The 25000-nt window shown below is 40.5% G+C and overlaps 2 protein-coding genes across 3 annotated transcripts in view; one reads left to right on the top strand and one right to left on the bottom strand.

Annotated features, from left to right (window-relative positions):
* LOC306903691 (phosphofurin acidic cluster sorting protein 2) overlaps positions 1–18510 on the top strand; it is a 27391-nt gene extending 8881 nt beyond the window's left edge. Inside the window, exons 2-25 of one of the 2 annotated variants that reach the window (XM_079473060.1) lie at positions 5590–5677; positions 5861–5950; positions 6083–6208; positions 6314–6476; positions 6560–6651; positions 6738–6818; positions 6964–7023; positions 7857–8008; positions 8200–8290; positions 8995–9078; positions 9817–9947; positions 10118–10250; positions 10473–10577; positions 11858–11964; positions 12232–12386; positions 12468–12578; positions 12664–12766; positions 13413–13445; positions 14286–14328; positions 14738–14780; positions 15108–15246; positions 15333–15556; positions 15660–15773; positions 16306–18257. In XM_079473060.1, coding sequence (XP_079329186.1) covers positions 5590–5677; positions 5861–5950; positions 6083–6208; positions 6314–6476; positions 6560–6651; positions 6738–6818; positions 6964–7023; positions 7857–8008; positions 8200–8290; positions 8995–9078; positions 9817–9947; positions 10118–10250; positions 10473–10577; positions 11858–11964; positions 12232–12386; positions 12468–12578; positions 12664–12766; positions 13413–13445; positions 14286–14328; positions 14738–14780; positions 15108–15246; positions 15333–15556; positions 15660–15773; positions 16306–16421 — 2584 coding nt within the window. In that variant the 3' untranslated portion in view covers positions 16422–18257. Of the gene's footprint in view, positions 1–5589; positions 5678–5860; positions 5951–6082; positions 6209–6313; positions 6477–6559; positions 6652–6737; positions 6819–6963; positions 7024–7856; positions 8009–8199; positions 8291–8994; positions 9079–9816; positions 9948–10117; positions 10251–10472; positions 10578–11857; positions 11965–12231; positions 12387–12467; positions 12579–12663; positions 12767–13412; positions 13446–14285; positions 14329–14737; positions 14781–15107; positions 15247–15332; positions 15557–15659; positions 15774–16305 lie in introns of both variants that reach the window. The other variant, XM_079473061.1, reaches the window with a different exon arrangement.
* On the bottom strand, positions 18413–20850 carry mrpl2 (mitochondrial ribosomal protein L2). The gene is made up of 8 exons (XM_079473062.1): positions 20663–20850; positions 20418–20546; positions 19965–20043; positions 19715–19886; positions 19464–19605; positions 19163–19389; positions 19017–19090; positions 18413–18900 (listed from the first exon to the last, which is right to left on the bottom strand). Exons 3-8 carry the CDS (start codon positions 20034–20036, stop codon positions 18688–18690), a joined length of 900 nt encoding a protein of 299 aa, XP_079329188.1. The 5' UTR covers positions 20037–20043; positions 20418–20546; positions 20663–20850; the 3' UTR covers positions 18413–18687.
* Positions 20851–25000: the final 4150 nt, after the last annotated feature.

Below are 25000 nucleotides of genomic sequence, written 5' to 3'. Positions count from 1 at the left end.
TGTTATAGCCGTCAGACCACGAGGATACTCGCTGTCTTCTGTGATATTTATTTGGATTCAGGGATTGTTTTTATTGATTTAGTAACCTACATTGTAAAATGACAGGTTGGATTTTGGAAGCAGATTTTCTCTTTACGTCCCCATTGGAGGAGAGAAATGCATCCAGATTATTCTCCTTCATTCCTCTGGAAATTGTGGCTTTGGGCAGAAAATAATTTGGTCCAGGAATAATTTTAGAAGCGTCTGGACTAAAATCTCTCAGTGTGTTTTCCTCTGTCTAAGGCATAAGGAGTGTGCGATTAAAATAAAGAGATGTGGTCACTGACAAATCTGCCTTGGTTTGCTTAGAGTAGCTGTGTCGTGAACATCTGAGAAATGTCCCGTCTGCCCACCCTTTGTTTGATATTCAAACTTTAAAAAACCTGATTATGACTTGAAATGAGGTGATATTGTTGAAGACTGTACTTCTGTTTTTTAGCCTCAGCGTGGTGATGGCGCAGTCTGCTGTTTGTAAATGTTGCTGAATAGTCGCTGAGAATCTCCGGGGTATAAAGTGATTCATCTACTTTTCCACACAAACCACAATCATTTCAGACTCGCCTAACACCAGATTTGTGCTGAAGTTTGGCTTTTTATCTCTGCGGAGAGGAATTGAATTCTTTTATTGATTCTGCAGTGACTGTACAAAAACCATCAACTTATATATAAAGTCCCAGTGAAATAAAAAATGACAATGCCTTTTTTTTCATGAAATATTGTAGTGTTTATTGTACATAAATTATCAATGTGGGTCATTTCTTTTTTTATTCATGTGCCCGCATAATCTTTTACTAGAATCTGAAGATGCACATCCTTCTTGTCATGATTAAATGACGTATGTAAGACAGCTTGGGCGGAGCATTGTTAACTCCTCCTCTTCAACTGTCAGTCTGCTGCCATGTTCCATTTCAATATACAGTAGCTGTTTGATACAGCCAATCAATTTGCAGAGAAAGATGAAAGCCAGGCCCACTATTATTCTCATTCGAAATGCCATTTCACCTGGAAATTCAGGGCTCGACATTTAGCATTGTAGTACATTTGTCATTTACTTGTCTAAGTACAAAAATTTGTTGTCCAAAGATAAAAACAAAGGATATTTCATTTGAATAATAATATAATTGTTTTGGATTTAGATTGGTCAAGTTTGCTTCTAAGCATTTTAACTAAAGTCCGCTTTGGCCAATCACTCGTGTCCGCCTCCGTGTCTGCATCTCATGCAGTGGGCCGTTGATTATTGTCTCACACAAACACGACATTCGCACTTCACACAAACATGCAGCTCTGTCTAATGCACACATTCTTATTAAGTCCCAGTGAAAATAAAATTCAAATTTTTTCTTGAAATATCGCAGCGTTTCTGCAAATAGCTGGGTCATTCTCTTTTTAAAATGTATGTGTCTGAAAATGTGCTTCCATCCTGTAGTGACTATCCATCTTAAATGATGTTAAGTTAGACTGCCTGGGCGGAGAATCGGTTAACTCCTCCCCCTTCCACGTCAAAAGGCAATAGCTGTTTTACTACATCCAATTGCATGGAAACAAGCGGTCACGTTTTTTTTTTAACTTGAAAATGGGTCAGAATAATACGGAAGTAAACCCGATCTGAACTTTCGGTTCGCCAGGAATTCAACGTTTATCATCAATCTGTGATAAAAAAATTAAAATGGTGTCAGAAATCTTTTTGATGTCGATTTAGCTTTAGGTTTCTGCCAATTGACTAAACGTCACTTAAATATTACACAGAAGTGTATGACTTGAGGTTGTGCTGAAATGTTGTAGATTCAAAAACTTAATAGATTTTAGCATAATAAGTTCTGGGCTTTTCCATTCAGTGTTACAGTAGTCATATATTACAGAAACGCTGTTTACTTGTATTTTAAGTGTTTGGTTTTGGTCTTTACTATATCAGTGTATCAGGAAGGTTGTGTTAGATAAAACCTTTGAGGCGTTTTGTGATTGTTGCTGAATTTTCTAGTCTAGATGTGTTTCTACTGAATCTGGTACGACATAATTTGATGTTTGTATTATTGTACATCATTTTAATCAAATTAATCAAAAGTCAAATGTTTCTGAAAAGAAAGTGCTGTGTGCTTTATCAAACACCACCTGCATAAACTGAGACCGATGGTGTGTGTATTTAGTTTTCTCAGGTTCACCTGTTTGCAGTCATTTGATAGATAATGTTTTTCTGAGACAAATAGTAATGTTTTTGTGTCTGATGAGAGATTCTGTCTGTGTGAATGAGTTTGTGTGTTGTGTTTATGGGATGTGTATAGTAAGTGGTAAGAGTAAACACAACAGTTGTCTAAAAATGTTTATAATGTTCTATGAGTAAAGCCTCATCATCAAGGGAAAATGAGTTAAGGTCAGTTTGATTCATACAGCACTAGATAAAGACCCAAGAATAAAAACACCATAATTGCATTTGTTTGTACTAAAAGATTAAGAAAATAATATCATTTCCCAATAAATAAAAAGTAGGTTTTTAACATATTGCATATTAACATTTGAAAGGCATGATTCATGATGCTTAATTTATGTGAGATTTAAAGTGAAGCTGTTTTATCTGGCCATATATACGCACGCACGCACACACACGCACGCACGCACGCACGCACGCACGCACACACACACACACACACACACACACACACACACACACACACAGTGAAGAGCTGGTCAGAGAAAGTAGGCCATGTGTTGAACAGAAACAATCATTTGGCTTGTTTTCTCTCTCTCTCTCTCGTCCTCTCTCTCTCTCTCTCTCTCTCTGTCTCTGTCTCTGTCTCTCTCTCTCTCTCTCTCTCTCTCGTCCTCTGCACTCAGGCATTTCCGGTGCTCCGTATGCCAGCAGCTAAACAGGCCGTTTATTTCAAGGACAAAAATCAACGGCCCTGTTGAGATCTCAGAGCGTCTCAAGACAAAGATCTTGCAATCATTTACTACTGAACATTTATTGAGTAATTAACTATCGGTTCAGAAGCCGATCATCCGACATCACTTACATTTACATTGAGTTCAGGGAGCAATAAGTGATATGTCATACAGGAGCAATAATACATTAGGTAATACAAAAGCTACCCGTTGAGAGAAGAGAGGGTTATTATTATTATAAATATTTTTTTCATTTGTCTGTCAAGTATTCACAGAAGAGGTGTGTGTTAAGTAGTTTTTTAAGGTTGTGAGAGATGTGGTTGACCGGACCGCATCGGGAAGAATGTTCCACCAGGAAGGAGAATGAGCAGGAAAGAGATTTAGTGCCCTTATTAGAAGGCATTACAAGGCGCCGCTGGTTTGTTGAACGCCGGGTTCTTGATGAGGTGTTAGGGACTTGAGCATTATTATACATGTTTGTACAATGGTCATTTAATTTAACTGTAATACTGTAAAATTAATGTTGTACTATAATCACTGTCATTTTATTGCCATTAAAATTAGGGATCACGATTCGACTCAGAATCGATTCTTCGTGTCACTATTTGATTCGTATAAATTCTTATGGTCACGATTCGATTTCGGTATCGATCCTTGGGGTCACCGTTCGGTATTGGTTCTTGCGGGTTCGATTGATTTATAGCAGCGCATCTCTGTATTCTCACATCGGTCTCTTTTCTCGTTCTTGAACCGATTCATCATAAAACGATCAGACTGAAATGATGGGACATCTTGTTAAAAATAAACGTCAGCTGCTGGTTTGTAATGTGAGATTGTTCAGAGCAGCAGCTGTTAAAGACACAAACGGCACAAGTGTTGTGTGTTTCTTCTGATGTTTACTAATCCATCCTCTCACAGTGAGGTCTTTGCAGTCAATTCATTCAAATAACTTTGTATTTATGGTTAATAATTCTTTATCTCAAGCAACACAAGCTTTTTTAATTTTCGTATGAAAGCCGAAAGAAGCTCTCGATATGTCATACAGCTTCCACTCTTTTCTTCACTTCACACAAAGATGAAGTGACGTAACGCTCATAGCGGGACACGTGAAGGCTTTTGGTTTTGTGCAGCAGATGCTGAAAGGTTCCTGCAGGCTTCTCTCGTCATTATATACCGTATTCTTACTGAAAGCTTTCTTTAACCTCACATGGTTTCTAGCACTGAGCATGTGCCATCATCTGCTCTTAGATGGTCTTTCATGTTCATTTGAGTGATGGATTTCATCAGTATGTGTTCACTGGGATTGAACCTGCGACCTTTGTGCTGTTAATGCAATGCTGGATTTATTCAGCTATAGAAACATTCAAGGAAAGACACAAGTTTCAATAAATGAACCTTTGAACTTCATGTAGTGTTGTACACACGTACACACACACTTGATCTGCTCTCTTTATAAGCACACTGTGATGAAAGCTCTTTTGTTAATGGCTTTAATGGCCAGTGATGCTGGAGGCTGGATGAGAGATTAGGATTGTGCCATTAAATGTTTCCTACTGTGGCAGTCAATCATGTCCCAGAACTAAAAAGGACTAACATTCTTCCAAACATCTTTCTCTGCGTTCATCAGCACAAGGACGTTCATACAGATTTATAACAACTGGAAGGTGAGGAAATGATGACAGAAGTTTCATGTTTGGGTGAAGTATCGAGAGATTACTGTGAGAATCACTTCTGTCATCATAGACTCACTCACATGCATGGAAATGATCGAAAACATCTGGAGAGAGTGTGTGTGTGTGTGTGTGTGTGTGTGTGTGTGTTATGTCATGTTATGTTGTGTGAGTGTGTGTGTGCATGTTGTGTGAGTGTGCTTGTGTTATGGTGTGTGTGTGTGTTATGGTGTGTGTAGGTGAGTTTGTATGTGTTATGTCGTGTGTGAGTGTGTGTGTGTGTGTGTGTTATGTCGTGTGTGTGTTATGTCATGTGTGAGTGTGTGTGTGTGTGTGTGTGTGTGTGTGTTATGTCGTGTGTGTTATGTTGTCTGTAAGTGTGTGCGTGCGAGTGTGTGAGTGTGTTATGTCGTGAGCGAGTGTGTGTTATGTCATGTGTGTGTGTGTGTGTTATGTCGTGTGTGTGTTATGTTGTCTGTAAGTGTGTGCGTGCGCGTGTGTGAGTGTGTTATGTCGTGAGCGAGTGTGTGTGTGTGTGTGTGTGTGTGTTATGTCGTGTGTGTGTTATGTCATGTGTGAGTGTGTGTGTGTGTGTGTGTTATGTCGTGTGTGTTATGTTGTCTGTAAGTGTGTCGTGAGCGAGTGTGTTATGTCGTGAGCGAGTGTGTTATGTCGTGTGTAAGTGTGTGTGTCTGTGAACAGCAGTAATTCACAATGAAGGAAATACCAGAGTGTCAGGTTTCTGGATTCTCGTCTGAGTGCAAAGCATGCTGGGACCGTTCTTTCAGCCTGTTTTTACTCTCGTCTGCAGCGTTTCCTTTGACATCATGTTTTAGACGAGTATCAATATAATTTACTGTCTTAATGGAAAAGTGCTGCGTGTGTGTCTGGATTGTTTCAGATTTTTTTCTGTTTAAACTGAGAGATGTTATAATAACACACAATGAATCCCGGCAGACTGCAAACACTGATCTGTCTGTCTCTGTCCGTCTGTCTCTCACAGACTCTGCAGTCTGACTTTGAAGAAGCTCATTGTACTGAAGGAGTTAGATAAAGAATTGAACTCGGTGCTCATCGCTGTGAAGATTCAGGTGAGTTTCAGAACACAGAGGACGACTACATGTGACACTCTTAAAGTGCTGTCAGTCCAGTGTCATGTGACTTACTCAGCCCAATTATCATATAACATAGTATCACCATTGTACACCACCTGACAACAATATGATGAAGTATCGCATGTGAATTGTAAAGTGATGGACGCTGTGTCTCTTCAGGGCTCCAAACGTGTGTTGAGATCGAATGAGTACATCCTCCCGCCCAGCGGTCTGATGGAGACGGAGCTGGAGCTGACCTTCTCACTGCAGGTACATCACACAAACACTGACCCGTCTCTCTAAAAACTGTCCAGGCGTCAGATATTTGATCTAAAGCAGGAAAGATATGTTATTGGACTATTCCGTGTTTGTCCGTAACGGGGTGTTGTTTTGTCATAACAGTATCCTCACTTTCTGAAGAGAGACGCCAACCGCTTACAGATTCTGCTGCAGAGACGAAAACGCTACAAAAACAGAACAATCCTGGGCTACAAGACTCTCGCGGTTGGTGTCATCAATATGGCCGAGGTAAACGTTTCGAAACCACCAGAGGAAGAGTTGGAGCAACGGAAGATGTCTGTAGGGTATATTGTGTGTTTGTGAAGTGATGGTTTTGATGGTCTTTGTGTGAAGGTGTTACAGCACCCGACGGATGGGGGTCAGATTCTGGGTCTCCATAGCAACATGAAGGACACTCCCGCACGCGTGGCCGAGATCAGCGTGTTCTCTTTGTCCAGTCAAGCCATCGATCAGGAGTACAGCAGCGGCCGCACAAGAGCACAGATCAAAGCCTGCGGTGAGGCGTCCGCCGTCATTTCACAACACTCACGACTGATGAAAGCTTTGACTGATGACCGATGTCTGGTGTGTGTTCCTCAGATCGGTCTCCTGACATGGATAATTATTCTGAAGATGATGATGACAGTTATTCATCAGAGCAGGAGGCCAGTGATGATGCTGTACACGGACAGGTCCGTCCACACGTGTGTCATGTTATAACAAACTCAAGTGTGACATCATCTTTTAGAGATTGGGATTTGTTTTCCATGTGTTGTAGGATCTGTACGATGAAGACGACGATGTACGAAAGCCGAAGAAACCTCGACGGAAAATGATCAGAACGATCTCAATGTCACGAGTGAGAAGAGCTGTTTCTCTCGGTCTCTCTATGATCACCAAACACTGACTCACACCACATCACACATTACATCACTTCCTCTGAGAATACAAGCAGTCGTCTGTGTTTCATTATAAACTGGTGAGTCTCTTCCTGTCATTCACAGCAACCCAACTTCAAACAGAAATTTGTGGCGTTATTGAAGAGATTTAAAGTCACAGATGAGGTGAGCCGTCTGTCTCTCTGCACGTGACCCGTCTGTCTCTCTGACAGAAAGCCTTTTTCCATTCCAATGCGCTACTTTCCCTTTGTTTTTCTACGTAAACACACGTTTGACGACCGTGCATGACCGTAACGGTAACGCTTGTGCCGTTGCCGTCAATTAAAGACGCTGTGTCAAGTAAATTGTTTTTTTCACATTTCTATGCAGCGCAGCTCATCATTGTCAGTTCCAAAAGGAGTGTACCATTTAGAAGAATTTGGAGGCGGGGCAAGCGTTACGAGCTTCTGTTTACAGTAGAAACTGTTTTAATTGATGGCCACATGCGTCTCAAAAGCGCGTCTCGAGACCCTCGCCTTCTTGGCTGCGCTTTTTAAAACGCAGAAATGCATTCATACTGAATGGCTTCTAACTCTTCTAGGTTTCCTTCATTATCAAATACTCATAATCAGTCATTACCTCTTTGTTTTCTTATGCCATTATGTGTACTAAATAAGTGTTTATATGAATTAGTGTTAAAAGCAGTTGTTTTTTATATTTGTTTCACTCATTGGTCGTTCTGTAACAATTATTAGGAAGTGTAAAAACAGCGGTAACAACATTAACAAACGTCATGTGGCCCAAATGGAACTTGCGGTACACCTCAACAATCATTAACTGTTTAGTAGTTTTAATTTAGTTTAATACAATAAGTATACACAATAAAATATTCATTTCAATCAATAGCCCAGAGAGGAAGTTAACTATGGGCCATGCTTGTGCGTCCAACGAAACCGTCTATACGCTGGTTAAAGGACCTTAACACACGTTTAACCACATGAGTTGTGATCTGTGTTCAGGTTCTAGATTCAGACCCGGTGGATCAGACGCAGGAGGTGGAGGAGGATTTGGATCTGTTGTATGACAGCCTGGAAGTTTATAATCCGAGTGACAGCGGTCCGGAGCTGGAAGACAACGAGAGTGTTGTGAGCACGCCCAAACCCAAACTCAAGTAAGCAATCCACACGGTTCATTACTTCTGAAAGTTATTAGAACAGAGCGTCTGTTGTGTTATTCTTTTCAAATTGCTGGAGCAAAAGTAAAAAAGATTTTTTTTGCATTGAAATATTCGCTATGTACGTTGTGTATAACACAAGATCTTGTTTGTAGAACGTGTGTAATGTCACATGTGTTTGTTTGCAGGCCGTTTTTTGAGGGCGTCTCGCACTCCAGTTCTCAAACAGAGATCGGCAGCGTTCACAGTAACCATCAACACACACACGTCTCCGAAACGGTGAGCTGAACACACACTTTTACATGACATCTAAAGGAGTGATATTAACACACACACACTCTCTCTTAACACATCATCTTTTTGTAAGCAGTCCCGGTCTGGCTGATGTCATCATGTTTTATGACAGATGGGATGTTAATCTGAGCATGTGCTGGACTGTAAACACTTTAGGAATGTGGTGTGATATGAACACACACACACACACACCTCTGAAACCTTAAATATCCCCTAAATCTACCTCTTAGGGGTGGGTCAGGGTGATTCAGGGTTTATGGGTATTTTGAGGGCCTGACATCAGATCTTCGTGTATCTGATCCGTGTGTCTTCTGTGGCTGGAATCACAAACATGCAAGGGTGAGACACAGCTGACAGACATGTGCATGAGCTGTCTAGAAACGTCGCCACATTCCAGCGTCGTACCGTGATGAGATCTGAAATTCACCGGCTGTAGAGGAAAGCGCTCGCTGTTATCAGTTTCATTTTAAAATATCAGTTTGAAATCACTTGACTTGAATATCAATGAAGATGAGGACATTACCTAACCAGTGGTTTTATCTTTAAAGAAACTCACACAGGTTTGAAATGACGTGAGGTAAATGATGACTTTTGTGTGAAAGTGAAAGTGACGATCATTACAGGAAACACAGACGGCACATCAGGAGAAGAAAGTCTGAATAAATCTCTGCTGTTTTCTACATGTGCAGGGCTGTGACTTTCTGTCGGTGGATGTATGTAAGAGACCCCGATCACGACATCAAGATGATGGTAGTATGGACCACGCAATAGGGGTGAGAGACTCCTGCTGCTTTCTTCATGTGCATTTTCAGCTCTTTGCTGGCCTCCAAAATCTTTTGTGTGTGTGAATAAAACACAGAACGTCTAGTGCACACAAGGATTGAATGAATCTTCCGCTGCGAGCCGACAAGACACAACTATTCTCAAACCTTCTTCAGTCACCCTCAACATTAATCGCTTATACGTGCAGTATTTTCCAGAGAAGAGAGAGGAAACGTTAGGTCAGGCGGTGTTTATTCTGACAGGTTTGATGGATGTTGGGGTGGAGATGTTTTGAGTTCTGTAGAGACGTCAGTGGGTGTTAAATTGAACTCGCCCAGCATCTCGCCCTCCGTCAGCCCTTCTTCTCCCCGTCACATTCGTACATTATTCAGGTGGAGAGGAAATGAGCCGACGTCCCGCTGACACCTCTGACCTTTCTCTCTTGACTTTCTTTAGATTATGAGAGCGTCACGTGATGTTTTCACACCTCCACCCTGACTTTGTTTGTGCTCTGACTTTATATTAGGCACAATAGACACCCATCACGTTTTCATTTTCACATTAACACAGAGAGCAGCAAAACAAAAAAAAATTTATATTATATTTCTGGATTGATTTGACTAAGTACGACATTATTTACAATAGACTCATTAACCAAGAATCCAAGACAGTTTTTGACTTTCATAATTTGCGTTTGTGATATTTTTTATCAATCATTCATTATATTTTTTCATGTGGTGTTTCTGCAGGACCTTGATGTGGAGCATCATGGGATAGCATCAACAGATGTGTCGGCCGGTTGGGAGCACAACGCCGATCGATCGGGCAGCTCTGTTGGAAAACTGTGCAAGACCGAATCCCAAAATCACATGTCACCCAGGTAGACGTCATCACCTCATCTCTGCAGCGCTGTTGTGTTTAAAACTCATTCTCACGGCCGCTGGTTTTCAAAACTCTATTCTTAGAAACCTTGACTGTGTGACATTTAGCGGCACCGGTCGATGGCCAGCGAGAATGGCTTTTGTGAAAGAAACATGTCTTTACCTTCAGTAAAACAGAGAACCGGGTGCTCCGGCAGGCGAGCAGGACATCTATGAAGGACAGACGGAATTCTAAAGTTCAGAGCGACCGCACGGCCAGCGTGGAGAGCGAGTTATCACCTGATGCCCGTTTCCCCACACAGGTGACCTGTTTCACCTTCCTCAAATCTCCACATCAGACCTTATTTACAAACATTCAAAATGTGTGATAATAAAACTTTTCGCAAAAGATGCAGCCTGCAGAAACAGTGACATCTTCAAAAAACAGATAAAGAAACCTCTGTATGTACTGATATCAGCCCTGACCTCATCTCTGTAACTTCTGATTCTTCAAGTAGATCCTGTTGTGTTGTTCTGTTGTCAAGGTGCCCAGGAAGTCTGTGTATGACCAACTCAATCAGATTCTGATCTCCGACGAGAGACTTCCTGAAAACATCATCCTCATCAACACACTCGACTGGCAGGGTCAGGTGTGTGTGTGATATAACCGTTTGGTCTTCAGGTTCACAGCTATAAACTGACACATACATGTTCTCTAAAGGGGGAGCAGAAGACACTTTAACAATTGAATTATTTATAAATAGTTTATCGATTCTCTGCAATCATTTGTAGTTTTAAATGGCACATGGCCATCCCCTAGTTTAAAACAATACGTTTAAATGACATGTCTTTAACTGAAGACAATAAAACTTTATTTAGAGTACTACTTGTACATTTCTTAATACTTAAGTCTTTTAATGTCACTTTTGATAAGGATTGTATGATTTTGGAGTGACATCAGTCTTATTTAAAGTGCACCTGAAGTGTACTTGCACAAATTCCACTTTAAGGCTGAAACGACTTTACACACGACTTTAAAAAAGGTGAACAGATTTTACACACTAAGGCCGTGTTCACACTTGACTTCTTTTTTGAAGCTGCTAGTGTCTGTTTTACATTACAATCCTATGGAGTAAACCGTGTTTTCCAAAAACGTCATAAGCGCTTTTCTAAATGCCTGCGCCGGCGTCTTTTTTTGCAGCTCAGAGCGTCTTTTGAGGATTGAAAAAAGTGCAACTTTTCTGAAAAAACACAGCTAACCAATGACTGAGACATGTTGTTTCCATAACAACATGCAAGGAACGTGATTTGCCGAGAAGGCTCAAGCTCGAAAAAATAAAATGGTGGCCGACCCGGCGTTGGAATATAGTTTTGTATGAATTAATTTTGAATAGCCTAACACCAAATTCACTTTAAACATTTTAAGGAAAAAATAAGTGATAAAAAACCTAATATAATATAGACAAACAAATTCTCACCATGAAAAAGCTACGGAAGCTGGTATGGCGTAACGCAAACAAACAAACCTCAGCACTTCTGCACAATTAAAGTACAAAATGACTTTAAATGTACTCATTCATACCAAAAGTACAATTGCAGGGTATTTTTATTAGGTACACAAATATGTAAATAGATTTGCAGTAAACTGTCAACGTATAAATACATTTGAGTAAATTTATATTTCACTAGTATCTGTATATTGATCTTTGATTGATTTCTTTTAGTCTTTGTGTCACAAGTGATTTATCTGATTTGGTTAGCAGAGACACATGACCTGAACCGTGTCTCAGGATGAAGACAATAAATAAACGGTAGTTTTTATTAGGAACAGTGATGTGGGTCTCCAGGACAGGAGTTGACAAACATTGACTTGATGAAATACACACGTGATATACATTAATCTGAGCTGAAGGTTTTTTTTGTTGTTCAGTATGTTGCAGAGGTTCTGCAGAAACACGCTCAGCCCATCGTGTCCACCTGCTCGGCCGCTGACGTACAGGCTGCGTTTAACACCATCGTCACGCGTATTCAGAGATTGTGAGTGCACACACGGTCTCATGTTCATGTCACTGCTCTGTGTAAATCTCTGCATGTATTTTACACTCTTGCCTCACGATGCCATAGAAGAACCTTGTTTGTGTAAATGGTTGTATAAAGAACCTTTTTGTTTCACAAAAATGATAAAAAGGTAAGAAAGAGTGAATGGTTCTTCTATAGCATCTCCGTGAAGAACCATTCTTTTGAAGATTTGACCGCGTCGATTCATTTAAACGGCTGATCTGTGTCGTGTGACTCCTCCCACAGCTGTAACTGTAATGCTCAGACTCCGCCCACCATTAAGGTTGCCGTGGCAGGTGATCAGGGTTACCTCAGCACTGTCCTGAGATTCTTTGTGGATCTGCTGGCCAATAAGACGCCTGATTGGCTGAGCTACATCCGCTTTCTCCTCATCCCTCTTGGTAAACGAACGTCAGTGGAGTAATGTCAAACTGAGGGGTTTTCATGTTGTTCACACACTGTATTTGTGGGTTATTTGAAAGGTTCACATCCTCTTGCGAAGTATGTGTCATCATTGGACAGTAAATTTAACAGTATGTTCATGGACCCGTCGTGGGGAGAGCTGTTCTGTCGTTCAGAGCCTCCGACCTCAGGTACTGACTGACAAACATCATCCGCTGAATGTTTGTGTGATGTGTGTGGTGTTAAAGAGATGATGATGTCATGTGTTCTCGACAGACACTGTGGATGTGGCAGGAAGAATCATTCAGTATCTCGCTGGAGCAAACGTGTCCCATCAGTTCCCAATCTCTGAAGCCATGCTGACCTACAGACAGAAGAGGTACAGACACCCTGTGTGTGCGTGTGTGTGTGTGTGTGTGCGTGCATGTGCGTGCGTGTGTGTGTGTGTGCGTGCATGTGTGTGCGTGTGTGTGTGTGTGTGTGCGTGCATGTGCGTGCGTGTGTGTGTGTGTGCGTGCGTGCGTGTGTGTGTGTGTGTGTGTGCGTGCATGTGTGTGTGTCCTGTATATCTGTAGTATTAAGTAACTAGTCATTTCTATATCATTTGTTAAAGTATATTGAGAATGAATTGACTGAACAGCTGGAAAATCTTAACATGAATTGTATGTTCTGGTTTAAACTGTGTGTCTTGAATGAAGTCATTGTCATTCATTTGTGTCTTTGCAGTTATAGGATGTCATGGAACAGGGATGTTTGGGATCATTTTCTGTGAATATGGCAGTAGTGACTGTAGACAGATGCAGAGTTTTTATTTTATTTGTTTGTCCCACACTGGTTTTGGGGGTGTTTGTACATTATCTACATGAGCTAAATGAATAAATGGAAAAAAATGCAAATCTAAGTTAAAAAAGCACTTTAACTTGTGGGATGCAGTTAACCCAGTTTTCTTATCCTGCAGACTTCCTTCATTAGTTTTATCTCTAACACGTCTGCACTCGTTGTCTTCTCATCTTTTGCTTCCCAAGGAAGAGAAGTTTGTATTTTGATTTTTACATCAGGTATATGAACCTTGACCTTTGATTTTGTCTGTGTTTGATTGGCACACCTGACCTCTTCTCTGTCACCCGCTCATGTTTCAGATCTCAGACGTTCATCTCATTCACACACAGTCCTCACTAATGCCTGAAGATCTGCACGTGTGTGTTGATCTTTGTTTAATCCTGTTAAGACTTTCTGCTGTTGGGGTAACCAGAGCTCACAGACTTTTCTTTAGTTTTAACCCTTTTTAAAACAATCATGAAACATTAGCTCCACACATGGTATCTGCTCATGTCATCTTCATAGGTGAAATAAAAAGGCAAAATATTCAGTGGGTGTTTTTCCCTCTAACACCGTGTCTACACTGGACGCGGCGCGATGCGACAAAAGAAAACAGAACGCATTCGATCCCATTATAATGATAGATTTTGTCCACACTGGATGGATGAAATAAGCTTTTCAAATGGCGTCCTCTCCGGAAGTTCCCTTCAAGGGTACGTAAATTCAGTTTGGAAAATGCCCACTGCCAACATGGCGACCACCGTCTCCGCCCAAAATTGCTCTTCACAAATTTACAGGTGACGTCACGGACACCACGTCCATGTTTCCTACAGTCTACGTACGGTTCAAACAGCTCTCCTGAAGTGTGCTACTTTATCTCTATGAACGTCCCTCTTGTATTTCTGACACATGATGCCAACAGCAGCGTTCGTGTGTGTTTGAGTGTTTGTTCATATCATTGTGAGAGTCCCTCATGCAGTTATTTTACACCACGCATAGCTGTATGTGTCTTTATACACAACCTGTCTGTCTGTCTGAACCGCTGTAGACTGTCTGTCTCTCTCTCTTTCTCTCCACAGTGCAGATGAAGACTCGTGCCAAAAATTTGTGCCATTTATTGGGGTGAGGGTCAGCTTTTCTCATTGTTGATTATAGATCAAGGTGTGATGTGTATACACTACCAGTCAACATTGAAGGGTCGTTTACTGACAATTATTCTTTCCTTGTCATTCTATTGAGCTTGAAACGGTATCGATGGAGTTCACATGTAGTCTAAAATGATTATCGACTGAGTTTTCTCTTTTTTTTTTATTCAATCCTAGACATTTCTTTCAAAGACATTGATTTTATAATGAAATAAACCCAGTTTCCACACTTATATTCTTCTACAAATCTAAATCTGTGTTTGTATAAGAACTTGATAGGGTATATTCTTTCATGATAATGAGGTGTAAACAAAATTGTGGGAATTAAATCTTACAGAGGATTTACTGTACAAGATATTGAATTGCGACGGATGTTTTGCTTTCAGGTTGTGAAGGTGGGCATCGTGGAACACAATCTCTCAACATCAGGTGGGACTCTCATTAATACACTGATATAATGTTCACGTGTTCTTTACGTCAAAGAGCTGAACGTGGACTTCATGCTCATTCTCTCAAATGTGATTGCGATGTGTCCGGCACTCTCATGTGTTGGTCAATGGAAGATCTGCAGTATTCATATAAACATCATTCACAAACACTGCTTGTTTATGTAATACAAAGGTCTTGAACCAGTGATCGGGCTCCTATTATTGCTTATTTAGTAAATCATGAACACTAGGCCCATTTCTTTGGCAAAGCTTTTTATTTTCGGAAGTGTATTTAATGCTATATTCATTTGGCTTTTTGTTGTCTCAGTGGATTCTGATGATGTGTTGTGCGGTAATATGGGTGTCGTGTCCCCACCCACTGCACAGCCGGCCACACCCCTTGGGAAGGATATTTATGGGACTCCGCCCCCTTCACCCTCTGCGTGTGCTGTTTTCACTGGAGCTGGGTATGACATCATCACTCACATCAGTTCTACACTAAAGACACAACATCTAAAGAAGAGCAGTAATATGACTGTGTGTGTGTGTGCAGTTCTCCGTGTACAGGAGGAGAGTTGATGGGGCTGCAGGTGGATTATTGGACGTGGCAGGGTGGAGAGAAGAAGCGTGAAGGTGAGCGGAGAGACGTGGGTTTGAAGAACACACTGAAGAGTCACTTCCGCTCTCTACAGGTCAGCCGTCTGCCCAGCGGCGGGGAAATGACTCCTCCTCACAGTATGGCCATGACTGTTGTCACTAAAGAGAAAAACAAAAAAGGTACACACACACACAGCCTGTTTGAAAATAATGGCCGAGGAGCTGACATGTGTTTCTGTAGATGTGTTTATGATACCGTGTGTTTTTGTGTGTTCCGCTGCAGTGATCTTTCTCAGTAAGAAGCTGAAGGAGAAGGATGTGGATTCCAGGAGTCAGGTTATTGACGGCATCAGCAGACTCATCTGTACGGCCAAACATCAGCACACGATGCTCAGAGGTACTCAACATCCATGTCCTGTGATGTCATCAAAGGTACTGAGAACACAAGATGGTGCAGGCGAGCCTGCAAAGCCAAAGTCAGCAGACGAATTTCCGTATAACACTACGGAGTTGTTTTGGCTAAGCAGGGTAAATAGGATCTGTCATATCACTGATCCTATCCTAAATACGACCAGATATTACTCTGCCGACCGTGAAGTGCCAAAAGCTCACCGGCACCATCTTGTGCAACTAGCGAATTGAAGGCTTAGAATATGAAGGACATAGGCCACACCCACAGGATGTTCATTTATGGAATCGTAAATCGAAATCAATCAAACAGAAACGCCATAAGCGTGACATTTCTTTCTTCATGTTGTGAATGCTTCACAATGGTCCGTGAAATGAAAGTTAAGGTATTGAATGTAATCCTATTTTATTATATTATAATTTAATGAAGTGTAGTGTAGTATGATCAAGTTGAAATTCAGAAGTGAAATATAAAGTGTATTCTGGATTGAGACGACTGAATGTGTGTGGTTGTGTTTCAGTGTGTATAGATGGAGTGGAGTGGAATGATGTGAAGTTTTTCCAGCTGGCGGCTCAGTGGCCCACGCATGTCAAACACTTTCCTGTTGGCGTGTTTGGATACAGCAAACCGGTGTGATGAGCACAGAAGTGAGTGAAACCCCGTTTGAAGAAAAGCCAACGTCTGTGATTCGGTCTGGAGTTTCCTGTGAAAGCTTGACTGTCTCGCATGAATTATTCTCCACGTGTACATCTATATTGTTGTGTGTGAGAGAGAGAGAGAGAGAGAGAGAGAGAGTCGTGTTTTAGGTTGCCGTCATACAGCGAGGATGGTGACCGTGAAGCACTTTGTGTTGTTTCTTTACTTATTTTATCATTTCTGTGAAATCTGGTGAAGAATGTCATCAGGTGCATGATGGGATATTGAAGGTGTGTTGATGTGAATCTAGATGGACTTTCTTCTCTCTTGATGTAGGACCTCTGTGTGTGCGTTGTGGTATTTTGTAGTGACATTTTGAACATGATGATATATATTTAACCTGCTTTTTATTCTCAAAGCACACTGTGCAGAAAGCAAAAAATGAAATCAGTTTGGACAGAATCAAGGTGAAGAGGCATAAAGCAGGGTCTTTTCTACAGAGGATAAACACATTAGTTATCATGCCTTGGCACTTTAATATACCTCAATAGAAACCATGTGTATTGTAGAATCATGACTGACGGTTATATTACACAACTCCGTCACACACGTGTACGTACATCATGTGACATACAGCACAACGTTATTATTGTGTGTGAATGTTTCAATCCATCAGATAGATCACCGTTCACATCACCAGAGCACAAACACTTCAGGATTGTGTCTTTATATGAAATCATCTGATGTGCTCCATCGATAAGACGTGTTATTGTGTAATTGATCACCTGTTTCTCTTTCATACCTCACGAGATTAATTTAAGTGTCTGTCAGATTTTTCTCCTCAAATTGTTTGGAAATAAAAAGAGAAACAATTGAGACATAAAGAGTCTGAAGGTGTAAAATGAATGTAGATTGTAGAGGTCAAATAATCTGGAATTGAGTCCATTTGATGAGCAATGTATAGAGATCTTCACTAATATTGACGTTTGATTGCAGACGAGACAAATCTGAGTTCAGTTTGACACATTGTTGACATCTCATCTCAAACTATACTCAGATTTCTGACAGATGAGCACATGCTTGCATTGTCATTGAAGATTAAGAGAAAAAGTTTTTATATTAAAGAGATTTTTGTTTGTTCATTAATATGCAGCTGCGACACAGTATTGTACGTTTCTGCTCTGAGTTTTGCTGTGGTTATTACATTTTTTTATCCATACAGTTGTCACCTCTGTTGACGACACGCAGTTTTTGATATTGAGAGAGCTGCACAGGATCCATGAATCAGATTAGATTTCTGGGATCAACTTGATCAGATTTGTTTGAAATCCACGACCGTCAGTATTAATATTAAAAGCTCATCTTTCAGTTGTATTTGGGCAGAGACTCTTTGGTTTGGTTGAATTGTTCTAAAAGAAGGGAACTGTGTGTTGTGTAATGGTGCTTCATGTGTTTAGGTGATGAATGTATTGACTGTACAGTATTAATAATCCAAGGATTATTAACAGTAACTCTGTCTATCTTCTCTAATAACTGAAACCACTCGAAACAGAGTCTATCAAAGCTGCTTTTTTAGTAACTTGTAAAAGTGATTTGATACTTCAAGACCCATTAATATGATCAATTAAGCACATTAATACAGAACTTGTGTTTTTAAAAACCACTACAAACTCTCTCCATGTGTTCAGATATAAAGAAATGAGGGAAAGAGTGAATGTCTTTATAATAAAGGTTTGTCATTTCTTGTTTTTGTTAGCAACTGTGTCTTTAACCCCATTTGCTTTGTACCTGTGTTGTAAGTGTTTCATATATTTAAAAACATATTTAATAAAGTTCAGGTAACTGTCCCACATTACGTTTAACCAAACAGACAACAGGATTGTAAACTGTAACCTGTCAAAGAACATTTAATCTCGGACGCTGATGGCAGCACCTTTGCACAAAAACTCATTTTGAGAGAATTTTAATGTAACCACTCGTGAAAACGTTGTTTAACCTTTGCATGTTTGACATTTGAAGTATGTTGCAGTATTTTATAGCTTTATACACTTATACATGCAGTTGTGTTTAAATAAAATGTTTTAACCTCACACATGCCTCCGTCTCCATTTATTGTTATGAAAAAGAGCAGCAGGTCAACAGAAATGATCCAAACTCATGTCAAGCTGATGGGTTTGTTTTATTCAGATTTTGACGTTACTCCAGAGTCCATGAACACACACGCATACATACAGTCTGTCCATGTGTCAGGTGATGGATGACATCATCACGACTTAGCACCAACAGAGGGCAGGTTGATGAAGCTCTTCATAGGTGGCAGTGGTCTGATCTTGCGGCCCGCCCAGCCTCCTTTCCTCTTCCACAAGCCACTAGAGGGTCTGATGCCCAGCCAGCGGTTACGCCCGGCTTTACCGATGATGCGTTTGTTGTGGTCGACATTGGACACTCGGCCAACCGTAGCCACACATGTCTCCAGAACCTTAGGAGAAAAGTTTACCTTTGGCTGGGTTTCACATCATCTACACTGAAAGGTTCTGTTAAATCTGTGAATGTTCTACTACATGTTTTGAGCTGCACAATAAGAGTGTTTCTTACTTGAATCTGATGTTTAGAAGGAAGCTGAACGATAGCCGTGCCGTTTACCTTACGAAGCAGAACGCCACACGTGCCTGGACGGTAAAAGAGTCACAGTTAGAAACTCACTATGTTCTATGCAAATGGTCTCCGGGACAGTAAGTCACCTGCGGCACGTATATATTGTGCTCCCTTTCCAGGGTACAGCTCCAAATTATTGACCAGCGTCCCAACCGGAAGAGCACCCAGAGGATGAGAATCTCCCTCGTTGGCTAAAACCGCTATGCGTCCGATCGTACCAGACGTCTTGATAACGTCTCCAGATTCCATGTTCTCTGTAGCAATAATCCAGCGCTTGCGGCTTCCACCAGCGACCAGAGCGATGTCTGCCGATCTGATCGGAGATGATGTATAATGAGACGAGGACAGAGCACACGACAGACTTTCATTGGGTCTACGGTCACTGACCTGCATGGATCGTATCTCACTTCAACAACCTTCTCCACGATGGCCTGATCTTCTTTTCCCGGTTCATAGCGCAGACGCTGAAAGTCAATCATGCGATACCTCTGTTTGTGGCCTCCACCAATGCCGTGCCTTACGACTTTACCTGCAGTACACAATAAGACCAGAAGCATGTATTAATGTCGTAAAAAGGGTGAATTTTTTATTTAAACAGCTTGTACGGTTGTGTTGCAGAGGTACATGTTTGTGTGCACCTGTGTGATCTCTTCCTCCAGTTTTCTTCATGCCGATGGGACGGATGGTGTATTTCTCTCTCTGTTTCCACTGAGTGCGGTTCTGCTGCTGTGAAGCGCTCGTGATGAAGTCTCGCCATACGGTCAGTGAACCTCTGCTGTCTACAGCTGGACCGACAGATCTGTTCACTAGCTGTAAGTTAAGCACACTTCATCAGGTGATGTTAATACACTTGCCGGTTATGATTTAAGAGCATGATGAGGGTCTCACCTGGGACGGTCCGGTCCGAGAACCCAGCAGAGACAGAGACCTCAGAGCGGAGGACAGAAGATTCACACACATCCTCAACCTGAACAAACACAATAACACACGTGTCTGATACTGGGTACGTTTACATTTATATGAACTTAAAACCTAAATGTAATGGTGTATGAATACAAGTATTGAACAGCATATTAAGTGAATACATTCACATATCACTTTATACTAAACAAAGCCATCAAAATAAGGATCATGATTTTAGAAATCGCATTTCTTAGCGTCATAGTGAACACGTATAAGAACAAACACCGGAGACATAAAGGAAAAAATATAGACAAATTATAAGATGTAACAGTTACGTTAACGCTGCTACACATAACACGGATCAAAACTCAAGTGACATTACTTTACACTATTAGTCCTCTCATCTATAAGTCAAGGAAAACAAAAACAAACACTCACTGTGATATTTAGATGATAAACTCGCTGCCCTTCATTAGACTCACGTTAGTGCTCCATTAAAGTCGCGCTATGATGACGTTTTACTCTCTGCGCGTGAGTTTCTCTGAAGCACGTTACTGCCATCTGCAGCTGTTTCAGAAATATATATATATATACATATTTTTTTAAATATGATTTAAATAGAAGAACATGAAATATACAATTTTATAAATGACATGTTGGCATAACACTGTATTCTTAGTTACTTTTCGGTAAGATTCTCTGTAGCAATCCCCATCTTACATGTATACATTTACATACACACTGCTGTATATTTTATAAATATATAATTGCGAAAACGATTGAACGATTTTGACTACGACATGAAAGCCGCGCCCGTTATCAAAAACAAACACCGCCTGCGCGGTGACGTCATTTCTACCGACGCGGCTGTGCGTGTGCGCATGCGCAGTGTCACACTGATGTGGACATCTTGAATTAAAGGGGCTCCGAGCGATTCCTGACAAAAGCAAACACTCCAGGTGCGACGTTTCTCTTCATTCAGCGATATTTTGTGTCACACTTTGTCCGTTCGGTCACCGAAGCGTGTGTTTGATTTATAACGCGGTTTGTGCTTCAGATGACGTGTAGATGTTTGTGTTTCTCCGGCTGTGTCTCAAATCATAATGTGTGTTGCCCACATGAACATTCTTTATGATCGTTTGAGTCTCAAAGCATGTGTACCGCTTACATAGACCGGGTTTTCTTAGCTTAAACTGATGTTTTAGACGTCATGATCTTTTGTGTTTATTGAACTGTGACTACCACACCTCAGAGATGCCCTACAGTGCTGTCACGGTCATTGAGTTCAGTGTTATAGACTTTATCTTGTTATGTGTTTGCATGTAATTTGCATGTAGAGAGAGAGACAGAGAGAGAGAGACCGAGAGAGAGAGACCGAGAGAGAGAGACAGAGAGAGAGAGAGACAGAGAGAGAGAGAGAGACAGAGAGAGAGAGAGAGAGAGACAGAGAGAGAGACAGAGAGAGAGACAGAGAGAGAGACAGAGAGAGAGACAGAGAGAGAGACAGAGAGAGAGACAGAGAGAGAGAGAGAGAGACAGAGAGAGAGAGAGAGACAGAGAGAGAGAGAGAGAGAGAGAGAGACAGAGAGAGAGAGAGAGACAGAGAGAGGTGAAGATGAGCAGATGATACAGAGGAGAGAGAAATTTGACCGTTGTTCAGCTCCCGTGGCCTCATGGGATAGAAAAGTGTCCATCCGATTTCGATTTCGGACGCAGCGTCGGTCTTCATAAGACTGTAGTTCTTTAATTCATGGAATTTAAATAAGAAGCATTATTATTGAGCTTATTTTCAGCAGTTTAATTACATTATTTTTTTATATGTGTATTTGCCCTTTACAATATTATATATTGCTTAAATGGTTTTTAACTCGCAGATATAACAAAATAGATGGTCATTATTCACAAGGTCATTTTCATCAGGTGGTTTTAATGGATACACTTTGGCGCAACTCAACTTTATGATCACCTTTCATAAACTATTAGTTACAAAACACAAATAAGCCCTAAACCAATAATTACTATTATTAAATTACTTATGTTACGGTGTTAATGCAACCTGTCTCGCACTACTTAAGATGTTGTGCTTGTTATGACAACACGTACCAAATTTTTGGCCCACACTCCATCCAGTACAGGAGGTGGCGGATATGCACCTCAAACCTAAGTTGCCACTCGCCATTGAAAAGGGACAGAAGAAGAATTACGTCACATGTTGGCGTCAATATGGTGTACTACACCCATTCAGGGAAAACAGTACGTACCCATTTAGCCCTCGTTAAGTAAGTACATACTGAAGTTAATTGAGTAGGCCATTTTGGATGCCACTGTTTTTAGTGAAGCTGCTGTCATAAACACTGAAGCTCAAGCGTCCTTGCGACAACCCGTCAAAATAAGTCTTGTTAGTTTCAACCAGATTAATAAATATTTACTTGTTATAAATTTATAAACTGCAGTAAACACCATAGTATACTTTAATATTTACTATAGTACGGTTCAAATATAAGACAAAAGAATTTGACTGCACTTTAGTCTGTACAGTATTAATATCATGGTCATAATGTTTTATCAGTGCATTGGTATTAATATTTACTATGTAAATTAATGACTGCCATTCCGATTTGCATGGTACTTCAAAGAATACCGTTGGACTTCATGATGGTCTGATAGTTCTGCGGTTTATCATGTGTATAGCGCTTCATTCCCAAGGACTGAATTAGGGATGAGCCACCGCCGTAATGAGATTTGGATGGTATGATAAGCTTAAGCGAAATGTTATGGTTTCACGGTACGGCAGAATGTTGCTATTATATCCTAAAATATGTTCTTTTAAATGTCTGAGTAAAAACAGCATGTCAGCTTAAATAGGCTTTTGGAAAGCATGTCGTCCCTTCCTAGTAATTAGTTTTCATGCATTTCTAATAATTAAACTTGCAAGCATACATAAATATGTAAATATAAATAAATTAAATGCAGATGAGCAGACAAAAAATTAAACATAAACGAGAACAAAGCACAGAACTTGATGGATTCAAGCACGTCTTCCCGCATGAGCCATACATCACCTTAAGAACGGTATAACAGACATGTTTTGTGGTTTTCAAACCATGGTATACCTTGTAACCGGTAATCGGGCCATTCCTAGCGCAGTCCGACTGGGCGAAAGAATTTCTCTAATGACCGTGATGATGTAAATGATGTATTTATCATAATAAGTGCGTCTGAATAATGTCTGTGATACGGCTCACTCGTGACTGTGTAACCTGTCACACCAGTTCTGTGTGTAAGCAGTGCGTCTCTTTATGTTTTCCCCATGTGTTATGAATAATGTGTCACAACTGCCAGGAATAGATTCCAGATTTGATGTAATGTAGAGAAGGGAAATTCACTAGAGATGCACCGGTATGTACATTTTGGCTGATAACTGATGATTCTTAAACATTGGAGGCCAATAACCGATATATTGGCCGATATACAGTATCTAGATATTAATATAACATTTCCTAAGACTGAAACAAAAGGTTAAAAGTGGAGAACAGCTTTTATATGAAAACATTGAGTGCAGAACACAAGGTAGCCGTTAGTTCTCTTTATTCTCCTGAATATCACGTACCAAGCCTACTTTACACTAGTTAAACATTAATTAACCTTCAGACCTTTCTGGTTTATTTTTTATAAAACACACAAACTATAGATGTTTTCCCAGATCAACATCAGAAAAATGATCTTAATACTCACGAGTCTAACAGATCTCAAGACTGATCTCAGTCTGATTCAAACAATATGCTTTTGTTCCTATAATGTACACATTCATAAATACTGAATCTACATCAACAATGTTTTGCTAATATCAGTAAAGTGAAAGATCACGACAGAAAGACAGAACTGTACTGGATTAAAACTGTGAGACGCGTACAGATGAAGAAGGTTAACCAGAGGAAATCATTTATGATTTATCGGCTATAATATATCGTGCATCTTTAAAATTCACAGTACTTTATGTGCTCGTAATGTGTGCTTGTAAACACGTGGTTCTGCTTCCGGTGTTCACCTTCATCAGAAAATGAAGTTAAGATGTGAAATGAATGAATCACATTGATGTTCAAACCTCTTTGTATTGTCTGATAGACACAAACTGTCTGTGTTTTTTCTCAGAAAAGTCCAAAATATCAAATTCATATTTTGTGTTGTGCATATGCGACATGTATACAGTATTCACACATACACTGTTTGTTCACATTTAAATGTTGTTGAATTGTGTTTGGTGTTGAGTGCTGAAGTCTGTTCAGTTCCAGGTCAGCAGAGCTTGTGAGTGAGGTCCAGCCCTTTGGAAAGAATCTGACCACATGCTCTGTACAACTGTTCATCTCTTACGCCGTATATCTGTGTGTGTGACATCATCACTTTCAGATTGTGTGTTTGTTTTCTTTGGTTGGTTCTTCATGGATGTGGTTTCATCTGTTCTTCTGAAGTGTTATGAATGTCACGCGCTTGTGTGCTTGATTCTGTCATAAAAATCTTCCTTTGTGTACAACAGAAGAAATACGTTTATACAGGTTTGACAGAATTTGCCTTCAGTCTCTTGTGTGACTGTTCAGTGTGTTTGAACTTGAAATTAGTTCTTTGTCACACTTGACATTTAAATGTGTTTAAAGAGTGTGTGTGTGTGTGTACGTGCGTGTGTGTGGTCTTGTTGTTATATCGTTGGGGATCTAAACCAGAAACTTATCATAATCGTCACATTTGGCCTTCATCGATTACAAAAACACAATAATATTTCTGAACATTTCTTCCTCAGTTAAATTTAGACTTGAAACTTTATTTTTCTCTGTTGTTTTAAAAGTTAACGTGTAACTGGTTGAATAATCAGGATCTCAATATTGGCCATGTGTATCGGTCTTTCTGTGTGTGTGTGTGTGTGTGTGTATCGGTCTTTCTGTGTGTGTGTGTGTGTGTGTGTATCGGTCTTTCTGTGTGTGTGTGTGTGTGTGTATCGGTCTTTCTGTGTGTGTGTGTGTGTGTGT

The sequence above is a fragment of the Barbatula barbatula genome (assembly GCF_947034865.1).
Source record: "Barbatula barbatula genome assembly, chromosome: 14".
Taxonomy (NCBI): domain Eukaryota; kingdom Metazoa; phylum Chordata; class Actinopteri; order Cypriniformes; family Nemacheilidae; genus Barbatula; species Barbatula barbatula.
This window is presented reverse-complemented; position numbering and strand designations above follow the sequence as displayed.